We start from the raw sequence: 23,845 nt of genomic DNA, 5'->3' as shown, positions 1-23,845 counted from the left end.
CTGAATTATATATAACTAAGGCCTTTTTTCCCTGTAGTGCTTATGATATTGGACTCTGTCTTTTGTGTGAACATAGATGTATAGGTCCCTTTTTTAAATCATACCTTGGGCTTGGATAGTGTGCTCATAAATGGCTGTGTTGCTGGGCACTAACCCCTGTATCAGAAATTATTTGTTCCTCTCCTTGATGTGAAAGAACTTCACATAACTTCCTAAGTCCCTTCCTTTAGGTTCTCCATGGTCCTTTTGGTGGAGCATGATGATGCCTCTCCTAGGGATGCCTGTCAAATTACATGTACTTTCTTTGAGTGTCTGCCTTTCTTTGGGTGACCATTAGGCAGGGATGTCCTTAACTTCAGTTTCCTGCCATTGGTGCCTCTTGTTGGGATAATCAGAACTCAGGGTTTCATTTTTGCAAGGGTTTAACCCTAGAACTAGTTTTCAATTATCAGCCTCAGAACATTTGCAAAGTAGTGCCTCTGAGCATGTGTGGACTGCACATATTTCCTTCACAAGCAGATAGCCAAGCCAGTCCCACTCTCCACCAAACAGGGAACATTTGGGCTGCAATCCTATACACACTTGCATGGGAGTAAGTCCCACTCAGCACAATGGGGTTTACTTCTGAGTAAACATACAAAGGTTTGCACTGCCTCTCTTTTTCAAAAGTCACCTCCCAACCCTGGTAGTGACTGATTTCCAGTATTAGGGATTTCGCTTTGGAATATGAGCGAATTTCTTATCGCTTTGGATAAGAAACGCCTGTAGCTGGCTTTACCTTCTTAACAAACTAGATCAGGGGTGTCCAACTTGTTTCATCCAGAGGGCAGAAGTTAGTATTCATGGTGCCTGCTGAGGGCCCCCAGTGATGTCATTAGCCAGGAAGTGATGTCATTAAGCCAGTGATTTTCAGCCTTTTTCATCTTGTGGCACACTGGCAAGGCACTAAAACAGTCAAGGCACACCATCAGCTTTTTGACAATTGACAAGGCACACTGTGCTGCCAATGGGGGCTCATATCCCCCAATGGTCCTATTGATAAATGACGCACTCCCAAATTCCCACGGCACACCAGTGTGCCATGGCACAGTGGTTGAAAATGGCACTCTGTGCCCCCACTTTGTACCTGCTCACCTTATCTGTGGGGGAGGCAGAAGCCTCCAGGCAGGAGCTGCACTGAGCGAGCCCCCTCCCCCGGGCTGCTCTTCTCCTGAGGCGCCCCACTTTTCCCTTGGGGTGGAGGCTGCCTGCTGCAGCGCCCTGGCCGTGAGGCAGCCCGCGCTCCCCACTGCAGGGCTGTGTGGCTCCGCCTCAGTCCTTCCACCTGCGCCGCGGGCTGCAGCAGCCCGCTGCAGACAGGATTGGCGCGCGACGGTGGCAGGGCTGCGAGGCGCGCGCCCGCGCGCGGAGAAGCGGTCCGCGCCTGGGAGCGGCCAGCCCATAAAAGCGCGCGGGGCTTCGCCTGCCGCCGACTGCTCTGCTGCGCTCGGAGAGCTGCGCCTCGCCTCGCCTCTGCGCCACGGCCGTCTCGCGGGGGGATTTGGCTGCTGCCCGCAGAAGGAGCACACCATGCTGTTTTGGCACACGCAGCCGGAGCATTACAACCAGCACCCCACGGGCAGCTACCTGCGGTGAGTGACAGCAGGCGTCTGCTCAGAAGCGAGTCCCATTCGAGGCAATGAGGCGCACTCCAGGTCAGTGTGGCAGCCTCGGGGAGTCCCGGCAGCCCGCCTTCGTGCGCCCCGACGGGAAGCCGCCCAGCTCGGCTGCCACAGGAGAAGGGCTGCCCTGCGGAAAACCATCGGGAAGGCAGGCGGCGGGCTTGCGCAGGGGCTTCTCGGGACGGGCAGTTCACACGACAGGAGGGCAGCGACGGGCTTGCCTACTGATGGCACCGACCAGTTTAAGGGACCAGGCTTTGAGGCTGCACGTGTGTGTGTGTGTGTGTGTGCGCGCGCCTGGGAGTCAGGCCCATGGACCCCACTGACTTCTGAGTAGTCACGCACTGTAGGACGCCTTCTCCTGTGTAGTTCGGACAGATAGGTCCCTGTCCCCCAGGAGCTTACACTCTAAACCGGTGGTTCCCAATTGGCAGCCCATTTCCCTAAGCTGTACTCCTCATCGGAGCAAAATATTTGCAGTTAATATCCATGCAGTTCTTTCAAACTTGTGTTTCAACTACTGATCCATATCGGATAACACACACATTGATGACCAAAAACTAGGGATTGGTGGGACTTTCACAGCCAACCAGCTGCCTTCCTTCCTGCCTTGCCAGCCCCACAAGGCATTCTGATACAGATCTGTCCTTTTCTATCAGTATTCAGTTCTCTTTCAAAGGTCCTGGCAAGTACCCTTGGGGGTATGCGTACCCCAGGTTGGGAACCACTGCTCTAAATAGCTCTGTGGCAAATTAGCAGGAGGAGGAGCAAAAGATACCTGTTTTTATGGTAGTAGGGCAAGGTGTAGAAGGTGCCACATGTATACACTATAGAAGTTTCTGAATTTGTGGGGATGCTGGTTTTGTGGATCTCTATGTAGAAGAGCCACCTGGATATGATGAGGCCTGCTCTGGTATATTTTGCACAAGGATCATGACCTTGGCAAGACTATTGTGTGTGTCTGAGAGTCTGTTACAATGATCTGGATGGATGTGCACCTTTCTGTGGAGTCGGGAATTATGCATCTATAAAGTACTGTATCTTGGCCCCTAAGAATGATTAGTGTTCCTCTCTTGGAGCTTTTCAGTAGGTTTGGGGGACTCAAACTCCATTTCTAGGAAGAGTCAAACAAATGCCTACACACACATACTATATGTAAGGTCTCAAGCAGCCTCAGGAGCACAGGACCCTGTTTTTATTAATATATATTTATTAATAAAAATTTTTTATAATGCTCTTTTTTTGTCTAGTGGGTCATGATTGTCATTTTAAAAAGTAGGACCCGGTGCTAAAAAGTTTGGGAAGCACTGGACTAGAGTGATGGGGTGGCAGTTTGGATTAATTAGCACAGAGTGTCATTTTGTGTGTGAAAGGATGTGCATTCCAAAAGTTTCCATGACATGTTATGAGAGAATAAATATTGTTGCTGTGAGTACACAGTTCAGGAATAGCTGGTTTTTCCATATAATGCAGAATTCAAGGATGCATTTTTAGCATTAGTTTGAGCCCAGAACCTACCCTTTCTGGGTGTGTGTGATTTGATTTGTCTGCCAAAATGGATTACTAAATTCCTTGGGCATCTTGAGTATAAGTAATAGATTTGGGGTGTTCTTCATTCCTCTATTGTAGTTTATGCTTACCTTCAGGGTTCACTCTACTCTATATTGAAATGGTACTTGGAGGATTTTAAGGTAGTAGGTGGAGCATTGTCTGCCTTCTGTGGTCCTAAACAAGCAGTGTCCTTAACTGACACCAGTTAAGGTGATTGAGGGCCCAATCCTATCCAGTTTTCCAGAGCAGGTGCAGCTGTGCCAATGGGGCGTGTGCTGCACAGTGTGGTGGGGAGACAGTTTCAGAGGCCTCCTCAAAATAAGGCAACATTTGTACCCTTACCTTGGGGCTGTATAGCTGCTGCACCAGTGCTAGAAAGTTGGATAGGGTCGGGTCGTGAATCAGGGAAATTGTGTGGTAGGAAAATTATGAAACACCCTTTCACCCTATCACTGCTACTGTGATTAAAGTTCTTAGCCTCCACCCCACCCATTTGTTGCTTAAAAGTAAAGACTTTTTGGGATACAACTGCAGGTCTTCCAAGTAATTCATAGTTTGGACATGACCAATCAATCCTTTGGCTAAACCTGACTGAAACCTGAAGCATTTGGACTGGGGACAGAATGCTCCCCCAAATCATCAGCAGAGATTAGGCAATGCTGTGAAGATTTTTCTTCCCCTTCTCATAATATATAAATATATAAATGTACATATTTTATAAGTGCTTGCACATATATTTCCGTATATGTCATATGCATGTATACACACACACACACGCACACACACGCACACACACACACACACACACACACACGTGTGTGTGTACATGTACGTGTATCAATATTTAACAAAATTTCATGATTTGTATTGTTGGAAGATCAGCACTGTTAGCTGGATTCCAAGCTTCGTCCTATTTGTTTCTAACATCTTTTGCCCTTTTCATCAGTTTGTTCTGTGAACTCTTTGGAGGAGAGGCAGAGGCTTTGATCCAAAAATTCACTTGTGCTAGTGGAAGCACACTGATTTTTATTTTTTCCTTCTTGACTATGCCCCCTGTGCTATACTGCTCTAGTCTAAAGAATCAACCAATCATCTGAGTGAATTTTCAGTCTCACTCACATGCACCCCCTGTATTATATATATAAGCTATAGTAAAAAAATACAAAAGACTTGCATTCTCAAAATACACTGTTACCTTCACTGAAGAAATATCTTGGCCATGACTGCTGCCCTTGAAAAATGACTCAATGTCTCTGTTCTAACAAAGGTCATCATCTGCTTGGGAGAGAGGTAATGGAAGGACTAAATCTGTGCCCCTTTTGTCCTGCTCTCCCTATAAATAATCTATATACTGACAGCCACCCAGCTATTCAGCAGGTTTGAGTGCTAATATAGTGAGATGGCATACAGCAGCCTATATGTATCCTGCAACAGTATTTGATGCAGTTCTATTTCTTTACTCAGCGTGTGGTTTATTTCTTTACTCAGCGTGTGGTTGTTCTGTGGAACTCCTTGCCACAGGATGGCCTGGATGCCTTTAAAAGGGGATTGGACAAGTTTCTGGAAAAATCCATTATGGGTTACAAGCCATGATGTGCATGTGCAACCTCCTGATTTTTAGAAATGGGCTATGTCAGAATGCCAGATGCAAGGGAGGGCACCAGGATGAGGTCTCTTGTTATCTGGTGTGCTCCCTGGGGCATTTGGTGGGCCACTGTGAGATACAGGAAGCTGGACTAGTTGGGCCTATGGCCTGATCCAGTGGGGCTATTCTTATGTTCTTATGATGGTCTGTGAAGAGGCACCAGTGCTTTTTCACTAAAAGATAATTCACTGCTTGTTTATAATTACTTTATGATATGGTATCCCAACTCTCTTGAAATGAGAATTTTAATGCTAAATTTTTTACATGGGGTTTTTCAAACCCTATTACTAATATTTATCTAGATTTGTTTTTGGAATCATATCAAGGGAAAATGCTTAAAAATAACCATACATGCTTGCTTTCAAAATGTATTAAACTGAACTTTGATAACCCTGGTCAACATATTAAGATGATATAGGTGAAAAAATTTGAACACTTGATACTGAATAACTCCTATTCATTTCTAGTTTTGGAATGCATGTTAGTGACTTTTCTGAACTGATTTTTTTATCGGTTTTATTTTGTGTATGTTCTTGGCTTTGTTGTAATCTGATGTTTTTTGGATGCGATCTTGGGCAGGTTTCTGTTGTTTAGAAAGAAAAGAGGGAATATATACCCTACCCATGTTGAGTTTAATGGAATTTACTGTGAGGTAAGTGCACTATGGTGCTGCAGTTGCCTTACCTGAAAATAAGCCCCCATTGGAAACAGTGGGATTTCAGAGTTAATGTGTATAGGTTTGAACTCTAAAGGTGTTAAGCCATTTCTGCCCAATGTTGCTTATATACAACAGGAATCAAATGTGTACACCTGTGGGCTGGGCAGAAATGGGTTAACCTGGATTTAAGTATTTGCCATAATGTTGATGGGTAGACTACTGTTTAGGAATTGAGATTAGACAATGATGACTTCTCTTTTTGTAATTAGAGATGCACTGATGTTTGTTTGATTTCAAAGTCATGAAATTTTGAGGGATAACAGGTAGCCATGGCTAACCTTGATTAGTTTTTTAAATTCAGAAAGATTAACTTGAAGTAATTGCTAGATTTTCCAGTTTGATTTGCCTAGGACTGGGCACTTGAAAGTGAAAGAGTTGGAATAATTACTTTGGAATAACTATTTTAGAATAAAATCATGTTTATAAAGTTGAGCTGATGCATTTGTTAGGGATATCTGCTGGGCATATTCTAGCATCAGATTATTTTCTCCCTGTCAGGAGTGAGCACAACATGAAATGGTATATCACAAAGAGCAAACTGGAATTTCTTCTTCTTTTTTCTTGGAAGTTCAGTTGTGGTGGTGGTGGTTGTGTTTGTCACCAGGATTTTTTTCTGCAATTCTATATACTAATTCAGAAGTAAGTCTGTTTTCAAAAAGGTTTATTTTCCAGTAAGGAGAATAAAAGAATTATTTTGTTTTAATGTAGCCACTCACATGTGCTTCATTAAGATTGCATTCATTTGTTGAGTTTTCTACCAAGCTATAACATGTCAGAACTTGCCTGGATTACCAGACAATCTCCTTAATCTAGGGAAAGACCTTTGGATAACCATGTATTTGGTCAAAGATATTTTTTCTTAAGAGGAAAAAAGTGGGAGAAAAAATGGGTAGAAAAAGTTTAGAGGCAAAACAGGAAAAAAAACCAAGGAAGAATTACTAGAAGAATAACCAGGGAAGAGTAAACTGTTAGATTAGGACAGTCAACTGTATTGTAAAATTAATCTCTCTCTCTCTTCTCCCCCCCCCCCCCGTTATTTCTGAGTTCTGTCAAATGCATTGTGCAGTCCAGTATTTGACCAGTGTTATGGAGCAAAGGTTGTTTAAGTATTTGATAGTGTTTTATTGGTGTTTTTTTAAAATCATCATAATCCTCATTGTAGAGTGTATCATATTCCTCACTGATCCTCAGTGCATCTGTAATATGATTAAGACTGGGATACTACTGCTGCTTTAGTGTTACAGAATAAAAGATGACTGCTAGGTTTAGATGCTCATCTAAGAGATCATCTATGTGGATGACCTCTTGGTTCCATTTGCTAAGTTCTTTAGTTAATTTTTCTTAGTAAATAGATGTTCTCTCTGCTGGGTTAGTAGAGCAATGGTATATAGGCTACATATGAGATTGTGTGGGATTAAGAAAAGTACAGTTCTATGTTTATATGGCATATATATGATTTGGTTTTCTTTCCTGGTTGTTATAAATTTGATTTAAAAGGGTAGCCTAATTTTAAACAATTGAATATGAGACTGGACATTAATTTCAAAGTACAGGTCCAGCCTTGTTATGCATAAATTTTTATAAACGAATTTTTTATACACGGATTTGACTCAACATGAATGGCCACTGCAAATGAGAAGGAATGTGCTGATCCCTGGAGAAGGGGAAAAATGCACCCCTTTAAAATCAGTTTTAAAACTGAACAGTCCTTTATCAATAGCCTTGTTAATGAGAGAGAGAGAGAGCAACTGGCTGACAATCCATCAATCCCTTTCTCTACAGGCGAACCCTCCCATCCCCCTGAGCACTTGAAAGAAAGGTGATCACTTTGCATTGGTGAAGGGAGGGGCTGAGTGAAGCGCCTTTCTAAGTGCTTGGAGGATGACTGATTGATGGATCGTCTACTTAATGACTCTTATCTTACATCACAAAGGTCAGCAAGGCTGTTTGTAAATCACCAGGGGAAAGAGACTTTGTTTTTTAAGTTGATTTGCTATGGTGTGTTTTTTGCCATCCACTTGAGTGTTTGAACCCACACAAATAATGAGGCTCAATCTGTATCTTTCAGGAGAGATGTACATTCTTCCACATCAAAGGATAAATGCTCAGGCATGCAATTTCTTCTTCTTATGTCCCCTTATAATATACATGTGGATTCAAGAATGGTAAAGTTTTTATGCCCATTGTCTGTCATTGGAGAAATTGCTGAAATAATTCAGACCAAGCAAGATAATGTAAAACTGGCCAAGTGGCACTCTTCATTGATATAACCTTCTTTAGTTAGCTTTTCTAGCAGGCTGATGAAGGGGTTAACTGGCAGTAACCTTTGGGGATTGTGAACCTCATGAGAGTAGGGGATAGCCAGAGTGTTTCAGTACTTGAAACTTTACATACTGCAGAGTTTCAAGCAATTGTCTTGGTTGTTGAGGCACCTTGGGTTGGGCTGCTGGGTGGAACTGAACTATAACTTTTGAAGGGAAAGGGCTAGGTCAGTAATCTTCTAGGGAGTAATGTTTCTCCTCCTTTGTTCACTTTGTCCTTAATATAATGTAGATGGCAAGTCTTTGAGATGGACAACTGCATAATTTCATGTTGTGTAATATCATTATCAACCCAGCTCCTGGGAATAAATAGTTCTGAAACAAATGAAATAGCTTGCAGTGCTTTAAATGAGCCATTGCTACTGAAAATGGCTGTAGAAGAATACCCTCAGGGGATCACTCCAGAGCTGGAGAACCACACAACTTTCAGTGATCCTGGAATGATCTTGTCAGTTTAACTTTGAGGCATACTAAGATAACTGCTCTTCCAGGGTGCCCAAATAAAGCATGTTTATGGTTTTTTCATAGCCACTCCCCACGAGGTTGTCTACAGCACAGACAGTGCAGTCCTAACAAGCTTTGCTAAGACAAGGGGGCACGATTGCTGAAATCTCCCCAGCTTAAAACATACATACGTCTATATTTTAGAATATCATGTCTTTGTCCCACAATACCTCTGTAAAGCATATAAATGTCCTTAGCTGAATTAAGGTTGCAACCCTTTTCACACTTGGCAGCAAGACTTGTTGGACTTATTTCTAAGTAAACATGCGTAGGCTTGAGCTACATGTCTGTGAGGGATTTCTCTTCCACATTTAAGCCCTTTGGCCACTTCACCTATTAAGGTTTGTCTTGTTGCTGTTTTTAAGACTTTGTAATTTAAATTTTACAACTTTTGAGTGTGTAATTAAAAAGCAGGTTAAAGATGAAGGTGAGTAAATAAAAATCTAGATATGTGAAATACATTCATTGTACAGATATACCTAGTTGCCAGGAAGCTGTGATTGGTTAAGAAGTATTTATTCCATGGCATCTGCATAATGGATGATATGCTTCAGTTAAGACGAGGCTGCATTAGCACCATGCACTGACTTAAAAAAAATAAAATCTAAATTTGCTTCTGAAACACTTTTTCCTTTATTTTATTTATTTATTTTTCACTTTTTTTTATACTGCCCTTCCTCCAAAGAGCTCAGGGCAGTGTATACAGCTGCTCCCCTCCTTTTGTCCTCACAACAACCCTGTGAGATAGCTGAGGTTGAGAGAAAGTGACTGGCCCAAGGTCACCCAGAAAGCCTAACTTTAAGACAAATGAGGACAGCTCCTCGGATAGATCTCAAGTCTGAGGTAAAAGGAGAAGACTGAAAGACAATACGGTATTGTAGTCTGCTTTAAAAAGGAGCTGCAGCAAAGCAAAGAGGGTGAAAATAAGGTGGGCTATCTTGGCTGGGCCTCAGTGCCTGCCATCGGTCAGCCCTTCAGTGAGTGAAATACTGCACAGCGTCAGCTTTCTGAGATCTGGACACTGATCTCAACAGATATAATCTATCACTCTAGTTACAACACCATAACAACTCTGGTTTAATTTATAAAGAGTAGAGAAGAAATAGAAGAGTAAAGTAGAGAGTAAAGTAGAGAGAAAAGAGAAGAGAGAAGAGTAGAGAGAAGAGAAATAGTAGAGAAGAAATAGAAGAGAAGAAAAGTAGAGAAGAAAGAGAAGACCCCTTTGACATCTGAAGCGGCGTGAAGCAGGGCTGTGTTCTTGCACCAACCTTGTTTGGGATTTTCTTCGCTGTCCTGCTGAAGCATGCCTTTGGAACCGCAATAGAAGGCATCTATCTCCGGACCAGATCAGATGGAAAGCTCTTCAACCTCTCCAGACTGAGAGCAAAGTCCAAAGTCCAGCTGAAATGTCTGCGTGACTTCCTCTTTGCCGACGATGCAGCTCTCACTACCACTCTGCCAAAGATCTCCAGCAGCTCATGGATCGTTTTAGCAAGGCCTGCCAAGATTTTGGACTGACAATCAGCCTGAAGAAAACACAGGTCATGGTTCAGGATGTGGACTCACCTCCCTGCATTACAATCTCTGCACACGAACTGGAGGTTGTCCATGACTGTGTACCTTGGCTCAATGATCTCTGACACTCTTTCTCTCGATACCAAACTAAACAAACGCATCGGTAAAGCAGCTACCACGTTTTCCAGACTCACAAAGATAGTCCAACAAGAAGCTGATGGAACATACCAAGATCCAGGTCTACAGAGCTTGCGTCCTGAGTACACTTCTGTACTGCAGCGAGTCATGGACTCTTCGCTTACAACAGGAAAGGAAACTGAACGCTTTCCACATGTGCTGCCTCCGACGCATTCTCGGCATCACCTGGCAGGACAAAGTTCCAAACAACACAGTCCTGGAATGTGCTGGAATCCCTAGCATGAATGCACTGCTGAAACAGAGACGCCTGCGTTGGCTCGGTCATGTCGTGAAAATGGATGATGGCCAGATCCCAAAGGATCTCCTCTATGGAGAACTCGTGCAAGGAAAGCGCCCTACAGGTAGACCACAGCTGCAATACAAGGACATCTGCAAGAGGGATCTGAAGGCCTTAGGAGTGGACCTCAACAAGTGGGAAACCTTGGCCTCTGAGCGGCCCGCTTGGAGACAGGCTGTGCAGCATGGCCTTTCCCAGTTTGAAGAGACACTTGGCCAACAGTCTGGGGCTAAGAGGCAAAGAAGGAAGGCCCATAGCCAGGGAGACAGACCAGGGTCAGACTGCACTTGCTCCCGTTGTGGAAGGGATTGTCACTCCCGAATTGGCCTTTTCAGCCACACTAGACGATGTTCCAAAACCACCTTCCAGAGCACGATACCATAGTTTCTTGAGACTGAAGGTTGCCAACAACAGAGAAGAAATGAGTGTGTCTTCATAATATTTGGTGACAGTAATAATAGTTATCATCATTAAGTATAGTATAGGGCAGGAGGTCTGGTCTAGAGGGTAGAGCCTCCGTCTGCCTGAAGATAACATCCACAAGGTCGCCAGTTCGAGGCCACCAGCACCGTGCGACCTTGGAGCAGCTGACAAGCTGAAGCCAAGCAATTCCATCTGCTCTGAGTGTGGGAGGATGGAGGCCAGAATGTGAAGCCGGATCGGAATGAAACACCTTGAATGTAGTCGTTCTTGAAAGAACCTTCTTTGAAACTGTAAAAATCCCTATTTAATAAGGGATTTAATAAAGCCTGCCTATGTAAACCGCCTTGAATAAAGTCTTGAATAAAGACCAAGAAAGGCGGTATATAAATACCTGTTGTTGTTATTATTATTATTATTGCATAGAGCTTTGATGTTCTGGGCACTTCATTCTTGGTAATCTTTATAGTAACCTTTGTTGTAACATCCCAATAAGGTGTGGCTGTGTTATCTCTATTACAGATGGAAGGCTAAGGGATAATGACTTGCCTAAGGTCATCTAGTAAGTTTGTGTCTGAAGTTAAATTTGAACTGAAGACTTTCTAGTAGTATTGTAGTTCAAAGTATTTATTGTAGCAATAGTCACTTTATAAATGTGCATACAGTAAATGCACACAGGGAAGTGAGGGTAGGTGGTAAGCCTACAGGGTATAAATTCTTCATATAATTATGTGGCCAGGATCCGGGCAAAAAGCAAGTGGTTCAATGACTATATCAGGTTGTGGGGTTGTTGTCATGCTCCTGCTGTCTTCTCATGTGCATTTGTAGTATATGTGTTGGTCATGTGTGAATAGTTTCAGTATCATTGAGCAATGACTTTTTTAGATGTTCGTTACTGATGTTTTGCTGTACTTGCAAACAATCCTAAAACTTGTAGCTCTTACTTCATTTATTCCAGCACATTCCTGCTTAAAGACTACAGTCATAGTGCCTCCAAAGGCTGAACTGTACATGTTCAAACCTATGTAGCTTTCCCCCATATTTTGTGTTTTTACAAAAATGCAGCTGCAGGAGCCACAGTCTGCATTGGAAGACTGGTGTGGGGAGGGGTTTCCCATACTTTACCCTTTCTCAAGCTGATGGGGATGGTTCTTATAAACTGACTGGAAGCACACACAGGTAAAATTGAATGCAACCAAAGTTCATGTTGAGTTTGAGCATGAAGTTGCCAAAAGCATCTTAAGACAGTGGGGTAATTTTTTTTCAGGCTGTCAGCCCAATCCTGAGCTGCTCAGAGTGTGGGACTGCCACGGTGCTAAAAACAGCTGCTGCAGTATCCTGTGCGCCCTGGGTAGCCACTGCCTTCTCCTTGGGAGAGGGTGACTTTTGTCCCCTTCCTCTGAGTAAGGAAAGTAGCCCAGCAGTGGCGCTACTTGATTCTTTGCCGGCTCCAGAGCCATCACAGAATCAACTAGTTCCATGTTAGGCCACGCAACCCGACACGGGGCTCAGAATCCGGTGGATCTCCACCCGTCCTGCCCCACTTCTGGACATATGCTCCTCCTGCCATATGCTCCCCCCACCTCCCCCAACTCAGAACGCCTCTCACCATGCCCCCACTCACTGACTCCTAGTGGTCTGGGCGACTGCCAGGTGGTGGAATGCGGGCCCAGTGCTGGAGCTGGCCCAGCGCAGGCTCGCACTGGGCTGCCTCTGATGCCGGGCCACAGTAAGAGCTCGCAAACGTGTCTTATGGTAAGCCGGCAGTAGGTCGGCACTCAGGGCTCGGGACTGGGCTCTGTGTTCACTGTGCTAGAAACCTGTCTGTTTTTCAAGCTTAATGCAACAGTTGAGGTGCCCTTTAGCCTTTATTCCTCCATAAAATGTAATGGCAGTGTTTTTTTTCCACTTAGTTAAGAACTTTTAAAATCATGTTTATTGCCTAACAAGCATGTTTTGTTTAATGGGCTCTGAAGGCTCCCTCATCTCTCCCACCCTGGTGATGAGACAGTGAAACAGTGAATGATTAAGCAGTACAGAAGCAGAGCAAACATATTTTTGCCCTAATTTCCAGTTCATGTCTGTAGATGCTCTGTCTTGATGCTTATATGTGTGCATGGCATGAAATCATGCTGTTTGGTCCCAGAACTGGAATGTAAATTGAATTCATGTGACTGTGGGACAGAAATATGTACAGAAGATGGTTTTATCATCTCTGTATCTCTCTTAGAGCATTTTGGATAGAAAACAAAAATATCACATTGGGTGAATATTATATTGATTAGAGAAGCTGGGATAGATGCAATTTGTGCTTAAAAAAGTAATTAAGTATGCTATTCTTGTATTCATTTACAGAGGGTTTGGTTTTGCAGCTACTGATGCAACAGCACTTATTTGTTCAGTTTTCACGTGCGTGAAGGCCTTGCATGGTAGAGCCATATTGTACAAATGTGACTATTCTTTTCTTCACAAGGTGATGCTTATTTTTTGTTAGGTGATTTCTTAAGAATGATGGTGCCCATTAGGGGCTAGCTAATGCGGGTAGCTCAGCAGCCCTAGAATGTGGCCTAACTTGTTTGGAAATGTCTGAGAATAAGTTGATTCATGGTCAAAGAGGCATTGCCCTGCGGTACAAATGTGGATATTAACCACAAGGAAAGGGGGAAAAATGTCACCAGGAGTCTGTGACTTTCTTTCCTTCCCCCACTTCCAATGAACCAAGTGAAGCATTTATGTCTGCTTTTTTGTAGTGTGGTGATCACTGAGCTCCAAGCAGGACCTTATATTTGATGACACTAGCTGGCTAAGGCAGCATTTTCATTAGACCAGTAGATAGAAACGCTTTCCCTTCAGACTACCTTGATGGATGTACTTTTGCTGCTTAGTGTAAGGCTTCATTGTTCTGAGTAGCACTCTTGTCCATCATGGTTGATAAGCCAGTTGAAGAGGGAATATCTAAGGTCAGTTCTTTATGTCCATTCTCCTCTGCACCCTCATTTCTTATCACACTAATCAACATCCTTTGAAATCTACGTAGGTTTTAGAATTGAAGAAATGAATTAAATTCAACATGTCTTTGATTTGGCTAAATAAAAGCCCGGCAAGTCTTCTTGGAATCAACACCTTGTGTCTTCGATATGTCTTCAGCTGCCAACTATATAGAGAAAAGTATGATTTTTATAGACAAGAAATGTATGAAGGTCATTTTCACACAGTTAACAAACAGTGCAACAGTTTGATAGGAATTCAGATTGTCAGCTTCATGTACATGCCTGCTCTTGATTAACTTGCTTTGTCCAAGTAGGAAGAAACTCCTACCTTTTATGAGATATTGGTGGCACATCTCTTTTGGTATAATTTCTGTTTTGGTGGTTGCTAAACTGCTTTGAGTTTACAAGAACAGAGGTGGGTTTTGAGACTAGAAATGGTTTTTAGGAAGGGAATGTTTCTGAGAGAATAAGTTGAGATAGAGGGGGCAAGGTATGGGTGGATTGTAGTTCTGAGGAAATCATTGGCAGTCATTGGCATCCTTCAGTCTTGGAAGACTATGGTATTGCGCTCTGAATGGTGGTTCTGGAACAGAATGTCCTCTCCATAGCGCGAAGCCTGGGTAAAGTAGATATGGAGGATAGACTGTTTGCCATGCAGCAAATTCCCCCTCTCCACATCACTGAAATGGTCCAATGGAAAGGCAGAAGCCAATACGGTTGGTTCCAGCAGCGTCGCAGGAGTTGCCAGAACATGACTGTGTTCAGCCATGAACTGCCTCAGGGACTCCAGCTCCAGATTTTGCCTAGAGGTTGACTCCTGAAGACTTTACCATAACTGGATGTAGCCACAAGGCAGTGGAGCTTTGGGATCAGAGTTTTCCTTCTCTCAGTTGAGCTGCCTTCCCAGGCTGACGAGCCCCATCTACCCGGTGGTTGTTTAGTCGCCTCTTACGACAAGTGCAGCCAAACTGAGGACCTATTCTTATCCCCCAGCCCCCATGGGTGACATCTGGGATGTTAAGACTTGGGCATGAATTGGATTAAAGTGAGGGAGAGATGCGCAGAGTCAGCCTCACTCTCTCTTCCCAGATTCCATCTTGCTCCAATGGCAGGACAAAAGTCAAGACGGTTGGAGATGGGCTGGGCGCAGTGGTTGACCAGGGCGTCTTTCGTGTCTTGCCGTGCTCTTAGCATACCATGTCGCTTGCAGAAACCGCAAGTGTATATGGGGTGTTCAGGGAGGGGTAGTACCTCTGGTGTAGGGGCATGTCGTGTCCTTTTAGGGCAGCTCGTCCACCTTTGGTCCCCACCTGTCCCTCAGCTCTCACCTGTGGCTCCTAGTAGCTGTACCATGCGCAGTGGCCACACCCCAGGCAACAGCTTTGACAGGCTGGTCAAACCAGGTTGAGAGTAGCCGTCGGGTCATTGACCTTCGGCGAGACTGGGACTTTTCTTTCCCGAGCATGTGAAGACAGACTCCGGTGGATAGAGCAGATGAGACCTACTAGAATAGGACCAACGGTCTGAGGAAATAAATCCTTGTTTACTTCATGGAAAACTGAATGGATTTAATGGTGTGAATGGGAAATGTTTTGAGAAAATGTGGCTTTTGTTAAGTAGAACTCTTCCTGTAATTCTTGTTTAAGAAACCATTTCCAGCAAATGGAATCATTCCTGTCAAAGCTCCACTAATTTTAAAGCTGTAAAAATCTCACCGAAATGCATCAGTGCAGTTGTATTGTTCCTTTCTCTCACATTTATGGGGGGAGGGGGAAGAGAAAAGTCATCCCACAGCTTTCCAAGACATAAATACTAACTGCTTGTTTTGGGAATAGGAGTGGAGGTGAAGCAATTATGCCTTATAATAGGGCGCACACTTGAGCTGTAGAGATGCTTGAGTATTTAACGATAGAATTGTTGGTTCTCCCCCACCCTTTGTGAGGTAATGGACAATTTCATATTTGCATACAACACATTTCAGTTTGGACCTGGACATGCTTGTACTAGGTGACATTGACTTTCTGATAACACTTGTTGTAGCACAGAAAATGGTTCCTACTGCCCTCAGCCCTGCTGTGGTGCTGCTGTTTTTGTTGTATTCTAATGAGAGCTTCCCCTTGCTAATTGGATGTTAATGTTGTTGTTTTCAGTGATGTCCTCGCACTGCCAATCTTTAAACAGGAAGAGCCTCAACTTTCCCCTGAAAATGATACGAAGCTCCCTCCATTTCAATATGTACTTTGTGCAGCCACATCTCCTGCTGTGAAACTTCATGAAGAAACCTTGACCTATCTCAACCAAGGTAGGATCATCCAAAATTGAATAGGCAAAGGAGAATTGCTTTCCAATGATTTCCAGACGAAGTGAGGGGATCAGACTTCTGGGAGGGGATCAGTCTGGGAGATGTTGAAGGCAAGTGCATGTGGACTTGGTCCATGCATTGATGAGGAGACCTTGGGAATGTCATTTACTACATTTGGAGCTTCCTTATGAAATTGAACCTGGTGACTGCTTCAGTGAACCTGGTGAATACTCATGCCAAGTCAAGAGTTGACTTCTACCAAGCAAGTATATGATACCAGTGAGCAGTTCTCAAAATGTAGTTTCAATGTCTACTAATGGTCTTATTTAATTAAGGATGCAGAATAGCTACTTTCTGAATGGTGAAATTTAAGACAGTTCGTGGTTTGTGCTTCAGATCCAACTATTTCCATATAGTTGCCAAAGTTACTGTACTGGAAATTGCCACAAAGTGAATGGATCATGAGATGGATTTAGGCCAGGAATAGATGGGCTCAAGTTCCTGCACAGAGTGAAGCTTCACTGAGTGGCACTAGCCAATTTACTCAGCCTAATCTACTTTATAGGATTATAGTGAGGGAAATAGTGAAATTCTTCTGTTGCAATATTTTATCTCAAATCTCGTTCAGAGTCATACTTTTGTTATTTTCAAACGTGCTATAATGCTAGGAAATAATGTGACACATAAGGATGCCCCAAGAGAGTTGTGTAACAAAGTATTTATTTACTGTATTTTTGTCCCGCCTTTCTCCCCAAGTGCCCAAGGCAGTTTACAGAATTCAGTATAAAAATACAAGAGATTACAATCATAATTAAAACACAAAGTACATTAGAACCCGTAACAGTTAAGAACACAATAAATAGCAATGAAACAATAATACAATACAAAGTAGCTCTGATTTCTGAGCAGTACAAACATATAATTTTTTATATCTCAAAGGTCCAAATGTCTAGATAAGGATTTCTTAATCCAGAAGAAATTAACTGGCATTATCAAATTGTCGATGCCTTCCTTTTAACTCACTACAGGTGTGCAAGCAGAGGAGAATTCATAGAATTTATTAGCTGGAAGTGACCATAAAATAATCTGATACAACCTTCTTTGGCAGGATTCCATAGATCTGTGTTATCCCTAACATAATAATCTATGCCTTCCTCTAAAGAAAATTTCACTTTGTGGTTCATTTTGCTTGTGCTCAGGTTTTTTTTATTATAACAATCACCCCAAATCTCATGCTTTCTGTACTTTAGCCCAGTGTTGGTGCCACTTTGCTTTGGCAGTGCCCACGTGCCCAGGCAGTGCCCTGAGGGAATTAGAATTGTGGAGATGAAAGGGGCATAATGACTTCTCTCCTACTGGCCTAACCACCTGTCCCATGCCATGCTGCCCTGGTATCAAATATTTCTGCCTAGTTCCAGTTTCATTGATTTATGTGCAACCTGTTGCTCCAGAATGTGGATGCATAGACAGTTTAAAGACTTGGGGTATGGATAGATGAATACTGTATTTGAATGCCAGTGTCTTCAGTTCACACTGACTTATTTTCAATAGAATGTGTATCGGGCATCTACATTCTGGCATAACAGCTCACAAGAAAATTCATAATTAAAAAAAAAAAATTCAAGATCTTTAATTTATAGTGTTGCGTTCTCCACTCTTGCACTATAGAACTGTCTAATTGTAGCTATGGCATGAATGAGAATTCCTCCTCTCTAAATTGAGTCCTAGTGATTATTGTAAGTTGACACTTCTTCACTATTTACTATTGAAATAACATATTTTAAAACAGACACAGTTTGTTTCTTGGTTGTTCAGAAATGGTTTTTAAACAGACACAGTCTGTTTCTTTTGGGAAATAATTGAATTAAGGTTAAGCACTAAGCTACTACAAAGAAATAACTGTTCTTGAGAGCTCTAGAACAAAGGTCTCTTGAATTGATGGTAAAGAACTTCTGCTCCAAGGGACACCTGTGTTACTGAGATTTGTGGTATATCCATAATTTTCTCTCTTCTACTCTGTCCTAAAGATGATTTATAATACTACTTGGGTACTAGCAAAGCAGTAATTCATTCAGATAGTGCACTTAGAGTTTTAGAATAAGATATTACAAAATACAACTTGGCTGTTCTCGTTAAAACTATTTCGAATTCTTAGATTGTTAGTTTACTAAAACAGAGTCTACATTCAAATAACACAATGCACTGAATGTAAGTGCAGATCATATTTCAGAATCCATACTTATTGTCTCACCTTCCTTTGTTCTGTTCCTGCCTTGGAAAAACAGCAACTGAAATTATCAAGGATTTGGGGCATTGTCTCTCAGAAGTTGAATGAGGCTGCAGCTTTTTAGTTTGGGGAAAGGGGAGTTGGGATATAACATCCATCAATGGTTGCTTGATACTATGCACTACTTCCAAGTTCTGCATTAATATGTCTCTTCATACCAGTTTCAGGGGAACAATGGTGGGTGTGAAGTATACCTTTTTCTCAGCTTGTGGGTTTCTCTGAGGCAGCTATTGGACCATGCTGGACTAGATGGGCCTTTGGCTTGATTCAGCAGATCTTGTTATATAATTTGTCCTTGCATACCACAGGTGACCAAAAATCCAATGATGGCAGAGGAAACCCCCCACCCCCCCATGTTAGTCTTATCATGTCACTGAACAGAGAGTATGAACTGTAAGCATGTAGCAATAGCAGGTGTGAATCTAAACATTCTAAAAGGAATTGTCTTGATCTGAGGTATTATATTAGAAGTATAGTTAGTCTAATCGTAAAGATGAAACTACAGTTGGTAGAGTTACCAACCAACAGTAGAAACGGACTCCTGTAGCTGTGCCAACTACAGCAATTAGCAGGTTATCCCCATGTGAAGAAAAGGCTTCACCAGCTAATTAACAGCATCTTGAATTGCAACAGACACATAGCTACAGGTGCCAGTTCAAACAATGTCAGTACATTAGAATAGGGATGACTGGGTCCTGAATGGAAGGTAACTGAAGAAGTTTGGATATGAGGCCCAAAATGTTTTGCAAACCATGGGAGAATAATGTGGTTAGCAGTAAGAGCATTTATGACATAACGTAAGGTAATAGACTTCATTCATTCACATTCTGTCTCGCCCTTCTCCAGGGAGCTCAGGGCAATGTACATAGCTCCTTCCTCTCCTTTTATCCCTATGATAATATACTATATCCTCTGCAAGCTGGTGACTGGTCCAAGGTCATTCCAGTAAGCTTCATGACTGAGTGGACATTGTTGTTGCCTATTTATCGGGCCCTTTTCCTGTACCTTTTTACTGTAGCCTGTAGAAATTTGGTAAGTGGAAGCTTTTACTTTATTTCCATAGTGAGAAAAACATCACCATACCTTTTTGTTGAGCTGTTCTTTGATGTAGAAACAGGAGCAGAGGCATTAAAATGTGAAACACCTATCCATAGGCAAAATTATGCTATTCATAGGCAAAATCATACCAGAGGATTATCCTTAACCTGAGAATATTTTCATTTGGCACTTAAAAAGTTTGAACTCTCTGCTGCTAGAAATGACTCTCAGATCGAATGCTGGAAAGTTAAGCTTTTTCAGACAAGTTACTGTGTTTAAGCTCCAAGAACTAAAGTAATACTGATGACCTATACTAGCAGCCCTTGTATTACAGTTAGGTTTTTCATAGCAACATGTCACCCATAACTGCAGTGGTTCCCAAACTTACCTGGGTCACAACACCCGACAGACTCTTCTTCCCATCTTAGCTGGGAAGCTTCCCATCTCATGGAATCTTGTGTGATCCAAGATGCTGGCATTGAAATCTCATGAGATTCAAGATGGTGGCACCCAGATCTTGTGAGATTGGGCAGAGCTCCAAAGCATGCTTTTTGCATGTTTGAAAAAGCCCTCCCATCCACCCTGGTGTTTGTAGTGTTGCATCTGGCCTCCCAACCAGTATTTCAGATGACATTATCACTAGCTACTTCCAGTGGTACTTCTGATAGGTGGACCATGCAAAGTGGTACATCGGGGGGGGGGGAAACATTGAGAAACGCTGGCCTTTAAACGCTGGTCTTTAAAAGGGGATTAGACAGATTAATGGAGGAAAAGTCTATCATGGGGGACCAGCCATGATGACGATATGCAACCTCCAGGTTTTAGAGGTATCTCTGAATGCCAGATGCATGGGAGTGGCAACAGGATGCAGGCATTGTCATTTATCAGAAACAATCATAAAGTTCTTTCTCTGTTGCATAGGACTGGCATGGGTGGGCTAAGCTGGGCATGCTCATGCTCATCTGGCTGACCCCTTTGTGAAGGCAGCAGTGGTGACAACAACTTGAGCTAGCACTGCTTCTGCTGCTGCCTTCACCATTGGTACTCCCCATCTGCAAATGGGAGTGTTCCTTCCTGAGGTCCCCATGTTATCACAGGACCTCTAGAGCAGTGGTTCTCAAACTTTTCAGTCTCCAAGACACTCCTAGAGAGAGTCTTGGCAAGCCTTGTTGGAGCGTATGTGGCATCTCGGGGAGGATCTGCACTGGTGCATGCATGCCTGCACAGTACTGAGCAGATGACAGCCACTTATGATATGCTCAAGGAGACCCTGAAGGGGTCTTGGGGGAAACATTGCTGTTACACTGAAAAACACTGCTGTAGAGAATGCTCCCGTTAACTGGATGGGGGGCAGGAAGAGGAGATACAGCAATCTCACAAGATACGGCTTTCTCCCGGGTACCTTTGTTTATAGCAGGGGCCTGGGAGAATGCCCATTGGCCAACTGGAGCAGGAAGGAGTTGCTGCTGAAGTAGCTGCATTTGCTCCTCTCTGTTACCATTTTTTGAGGGTGGGGGGAGGAGCTGTTGCTGCGGCCTGTTCAGTAAACCACGTGGTTGTCCAGGGCCCAGTGCAATCTAGCACTGGCCCTGTACTTTCTCTTGTGCTTGCCCATCACCAGCTGATGTCTTGGACTGCCCATTCCTGATAATTTTATTTTTTGTGGGATTTGTTTTTTTTTTTTGTTACCAGGACTTCATGTGGTGGAAGAAAGCATGTCTGGTGCTCATTGGTTGCTGGCTGAAATTTTACAGTTATGATCTACATAAGAGCAAGCATTAAAACAATTGGACTTCTGTTTATGAAACTGGAACAGATTATATTAATTTGGGAAGTAAAGCTTTGATGTAACGGAAGCATAGCAGTGAAGAAAGCTTCTGAAGGCAGAGGAAAGTATTCGGATCTCAACTGTTGCATTCGCAATAATTAGCTGTTCTCTTCCTGTTAGAAGATCAGGGTACTGCAAATACAGATGTCGGATTGCCATTATCAACCATGATTCTCTTTTCTGGTGTCAGCCTTCATGGTGTGAGACTCCCATCCTCACCCTGTTCACTGCACATGGCTCACATGGGAGGGATGAACTGACTTTGTCCCTCCCCCAAGTTCTCTGCATACAGAGGACTTGGAGAGGGGGGGGGGGTCAACCTTGAACTTTGCACCAGCCTGTGCAGCAGACACTTTGCAGCTAAGCCATGGCTAGAGATGCTTAGCTATGAAGATACTCGGAAATTATGGGTATTAAATGAATGCATGGCCTCACTCCTTCCCCTAGTCATGGAGGATTTGTGAAGATTCTATGTTTATTGCAAGGAACTATGGGATAGGCTTCAGCCAGCAACTGGTTAGTGAGCACCAGACATGCTTTCTTCCACCATACAAAGTCCTAATAACAAAAAACAAATCTCACAAAAAATTAATTCTCAGGAACGGGCAGTTCAAGGTGTCTGCTGATGACATGCAAGAGAAAGCATAGGGCCAGTGCTAGACTTCTCTTTGCCCAGGGAACAAGTTAGAAGAGAATTGTAGTAGTTTATTCTGTAAGGGTAGTGTGTTGTTGTAGCACAAACAACCAAGAGTCCTGTGATGCCAACAGCTTCATTGGCAGTTAACCTTTAAAGACCTAGAGCCGACTTCATATGGCATACTGGCCAAGATTCTCATACTACTCCAGTACCTGCTCAGAGTGTTCCTTTCAGCATCTGAAGTAGGATGCTATTGCCTCTTCGTCATGTGATATGGCTTTTAAATATCTGATTTGTCATCATTTCCAAATTGTTGGCAGGCAACTCTTTTGTCCTAAACATAATAGTACAACCATCAAATGTTTATGTGGCTTTAGTTGCTGGAGAAAATAACCTTGGAAAATTTTAAAAGCTCATAAAACTTCCTCCTTTAAGACAGGTGGAATTGCTTTACATCGTACCATCTAGGAACATTGTGAACCCAGGTTGCGTTTTACTACTCTGTGTGTGTGAGCGAGAGCACATGTGCAGCATTACATAAATGACACCTAGCTTAGTAGTACTTTATAAATGTTGATTGCTCTAGGGTTTGTCTTCTCTTGCCCTGCCCAAAAGTTCACAGTAAAAGTTCTGCAGAAATGCACAGAGGTAAAGGATTCCAGATAAAAATCTGTAATCAGGTGCTTGTCCGAATGCATCTGATGGCTGTCTCTGCTCTACTGTCCTTCCAGCAGAGAATCACTTACTATACTATATTACAGCAGTGGCTACTTGAAAACTTTCACCTGCCAACTCAGATCATATGGAAAACTAGTTTACAGGATTCTACTGTGGGATGAGCTGACTTTTTTTCTATATTACCTGCTCTAGATTTCTAAGCTTTAGTGGCTTTCAAGTTCTATGAAATTCTGTGAATCTTGAAAGCTTGTTGGTAATTCCTTGTGAGAATCTTGGTAATGACCGACAACCTTTCCTGAAAGACAGCTGGCTTGCAATTATCAATCTATTAACCTTCAGGGTGTAGTTGCAGGAGAATGTTTGTTCTGATTCAGATTAGACTTTCAGTTCATGTGGGTCAGCAGTGCAGTTCAACAGCCTTGGCCAGCTCCCTGCATAAACCAGGGAATGCCCTAGAACACGTTCTAGAATCCCCTTCAGTGCATGGCTCTGAAGAGGATTTCACTTTCCACAGCAGACATTCAGGGATTTCTTAGTTTCCAAAGATGTGGAAATGGCAGCTTGAAAGAAGAAAGTTAATTGACCTTCCATGCAGTTAGACTAGAGTCTCTGCAGTAAGCCATGGTGTCACTAGTGGCCTCATTATTAGTGCAGTAGGCAGTGTTATGCAAAAAAGCTATGATTTCTGTTTATTAATTTCAGTTCCCAAAGTTTATCTTGGTAGATGCACTTGTGTGTGTGGTGTCACTTAGTTGCTTTTAATGTAAGAACTATACTTGCATTATAATAGTTAGAAGTTCTTGTGGATAGTTGCTGAAGGGATGTTGTGTCTTTACCTGCCAAAATATTGAGAATGAAGCATAGTCAACTGCCCTATTGGCTTGAAGCCAGTACATAGAAACATAGTGTCAGTGAAAGGAGAATGTAATATAACTTCTAATCACTGTGTTCATTCAGATACGGCATACTAGCAATATCAAGTGAGAGTTGTCACAGATAAGGAAGAGACCATTTTAGCTTCTATATCAACATAATTCCCTAGTTCAGTGGTTCTCGAACTTTTCCAGCTTGCACCTCCCCTGATCCTTGTAGCCATTGGCCACGGCAACCCATTACAACCTCACCTCAGTTACCCCCAAAATGGGGATGAAGGTGTTATAATTATACACTAGAAACAAGGCTGCAAATCCTAACCACACTTACCTGAGACTAAGCCCCATTGAACAAAATAGGACTTACTTCTGAGTAGACCTGGTTAGGATTGTGCCCTGAGGT

The 23,845-nt window shown here is 42.9% G+C and overlaps 1 protein-coding gene across 1 annotated transcript in view; it reads left to right on the top strand.

Annotated features, from left to right (window-relative positions):
- Nucleotides 1-1,569: 1,569 nt before the first annotated feature.
- TFCP2L1 (transcription factor CP2 like 1) overlaps nucleotides 1,570-23,845 on the top strand; it is a 47,092-nt gene continuing 24,816 nt past the window's right edge. Inside the window, exons 1-2 of the mRNA XM_066633001.1 lie at nucleotides 1,570-1,631; nucleotides 15,951-16,102. Of these exons, the coding sequence (XP_066489098.1) occupies nucleotides 1,570-1,631; nucleotides 15,951-16,102 (214 nt within the window). The remainder of the gene's footprint in view (nucleotides 1,632-15,950; nucleotides 16,103-23,845) is intronic.

This window comes from Tiliqua scincoides, chromosome 1 (genome assembly GCF_035046505.1).
Source record: "Tiliqua scincoides isolate rTilSci1 chromosome 1, rTilSci1.hap2, whole genome shotgun sequence".
NCBI lineage: Eukaryota > Metazoa > Chordata > Lepidosauria > Squamata > Scincidae > Tiliqua > Tiliqua scincoides.
The sequence above is the reverse complement of the archived record's forward strand: the minus strand, read 5'-3'. Positions and strand labels throughout refer to the sequence as shown.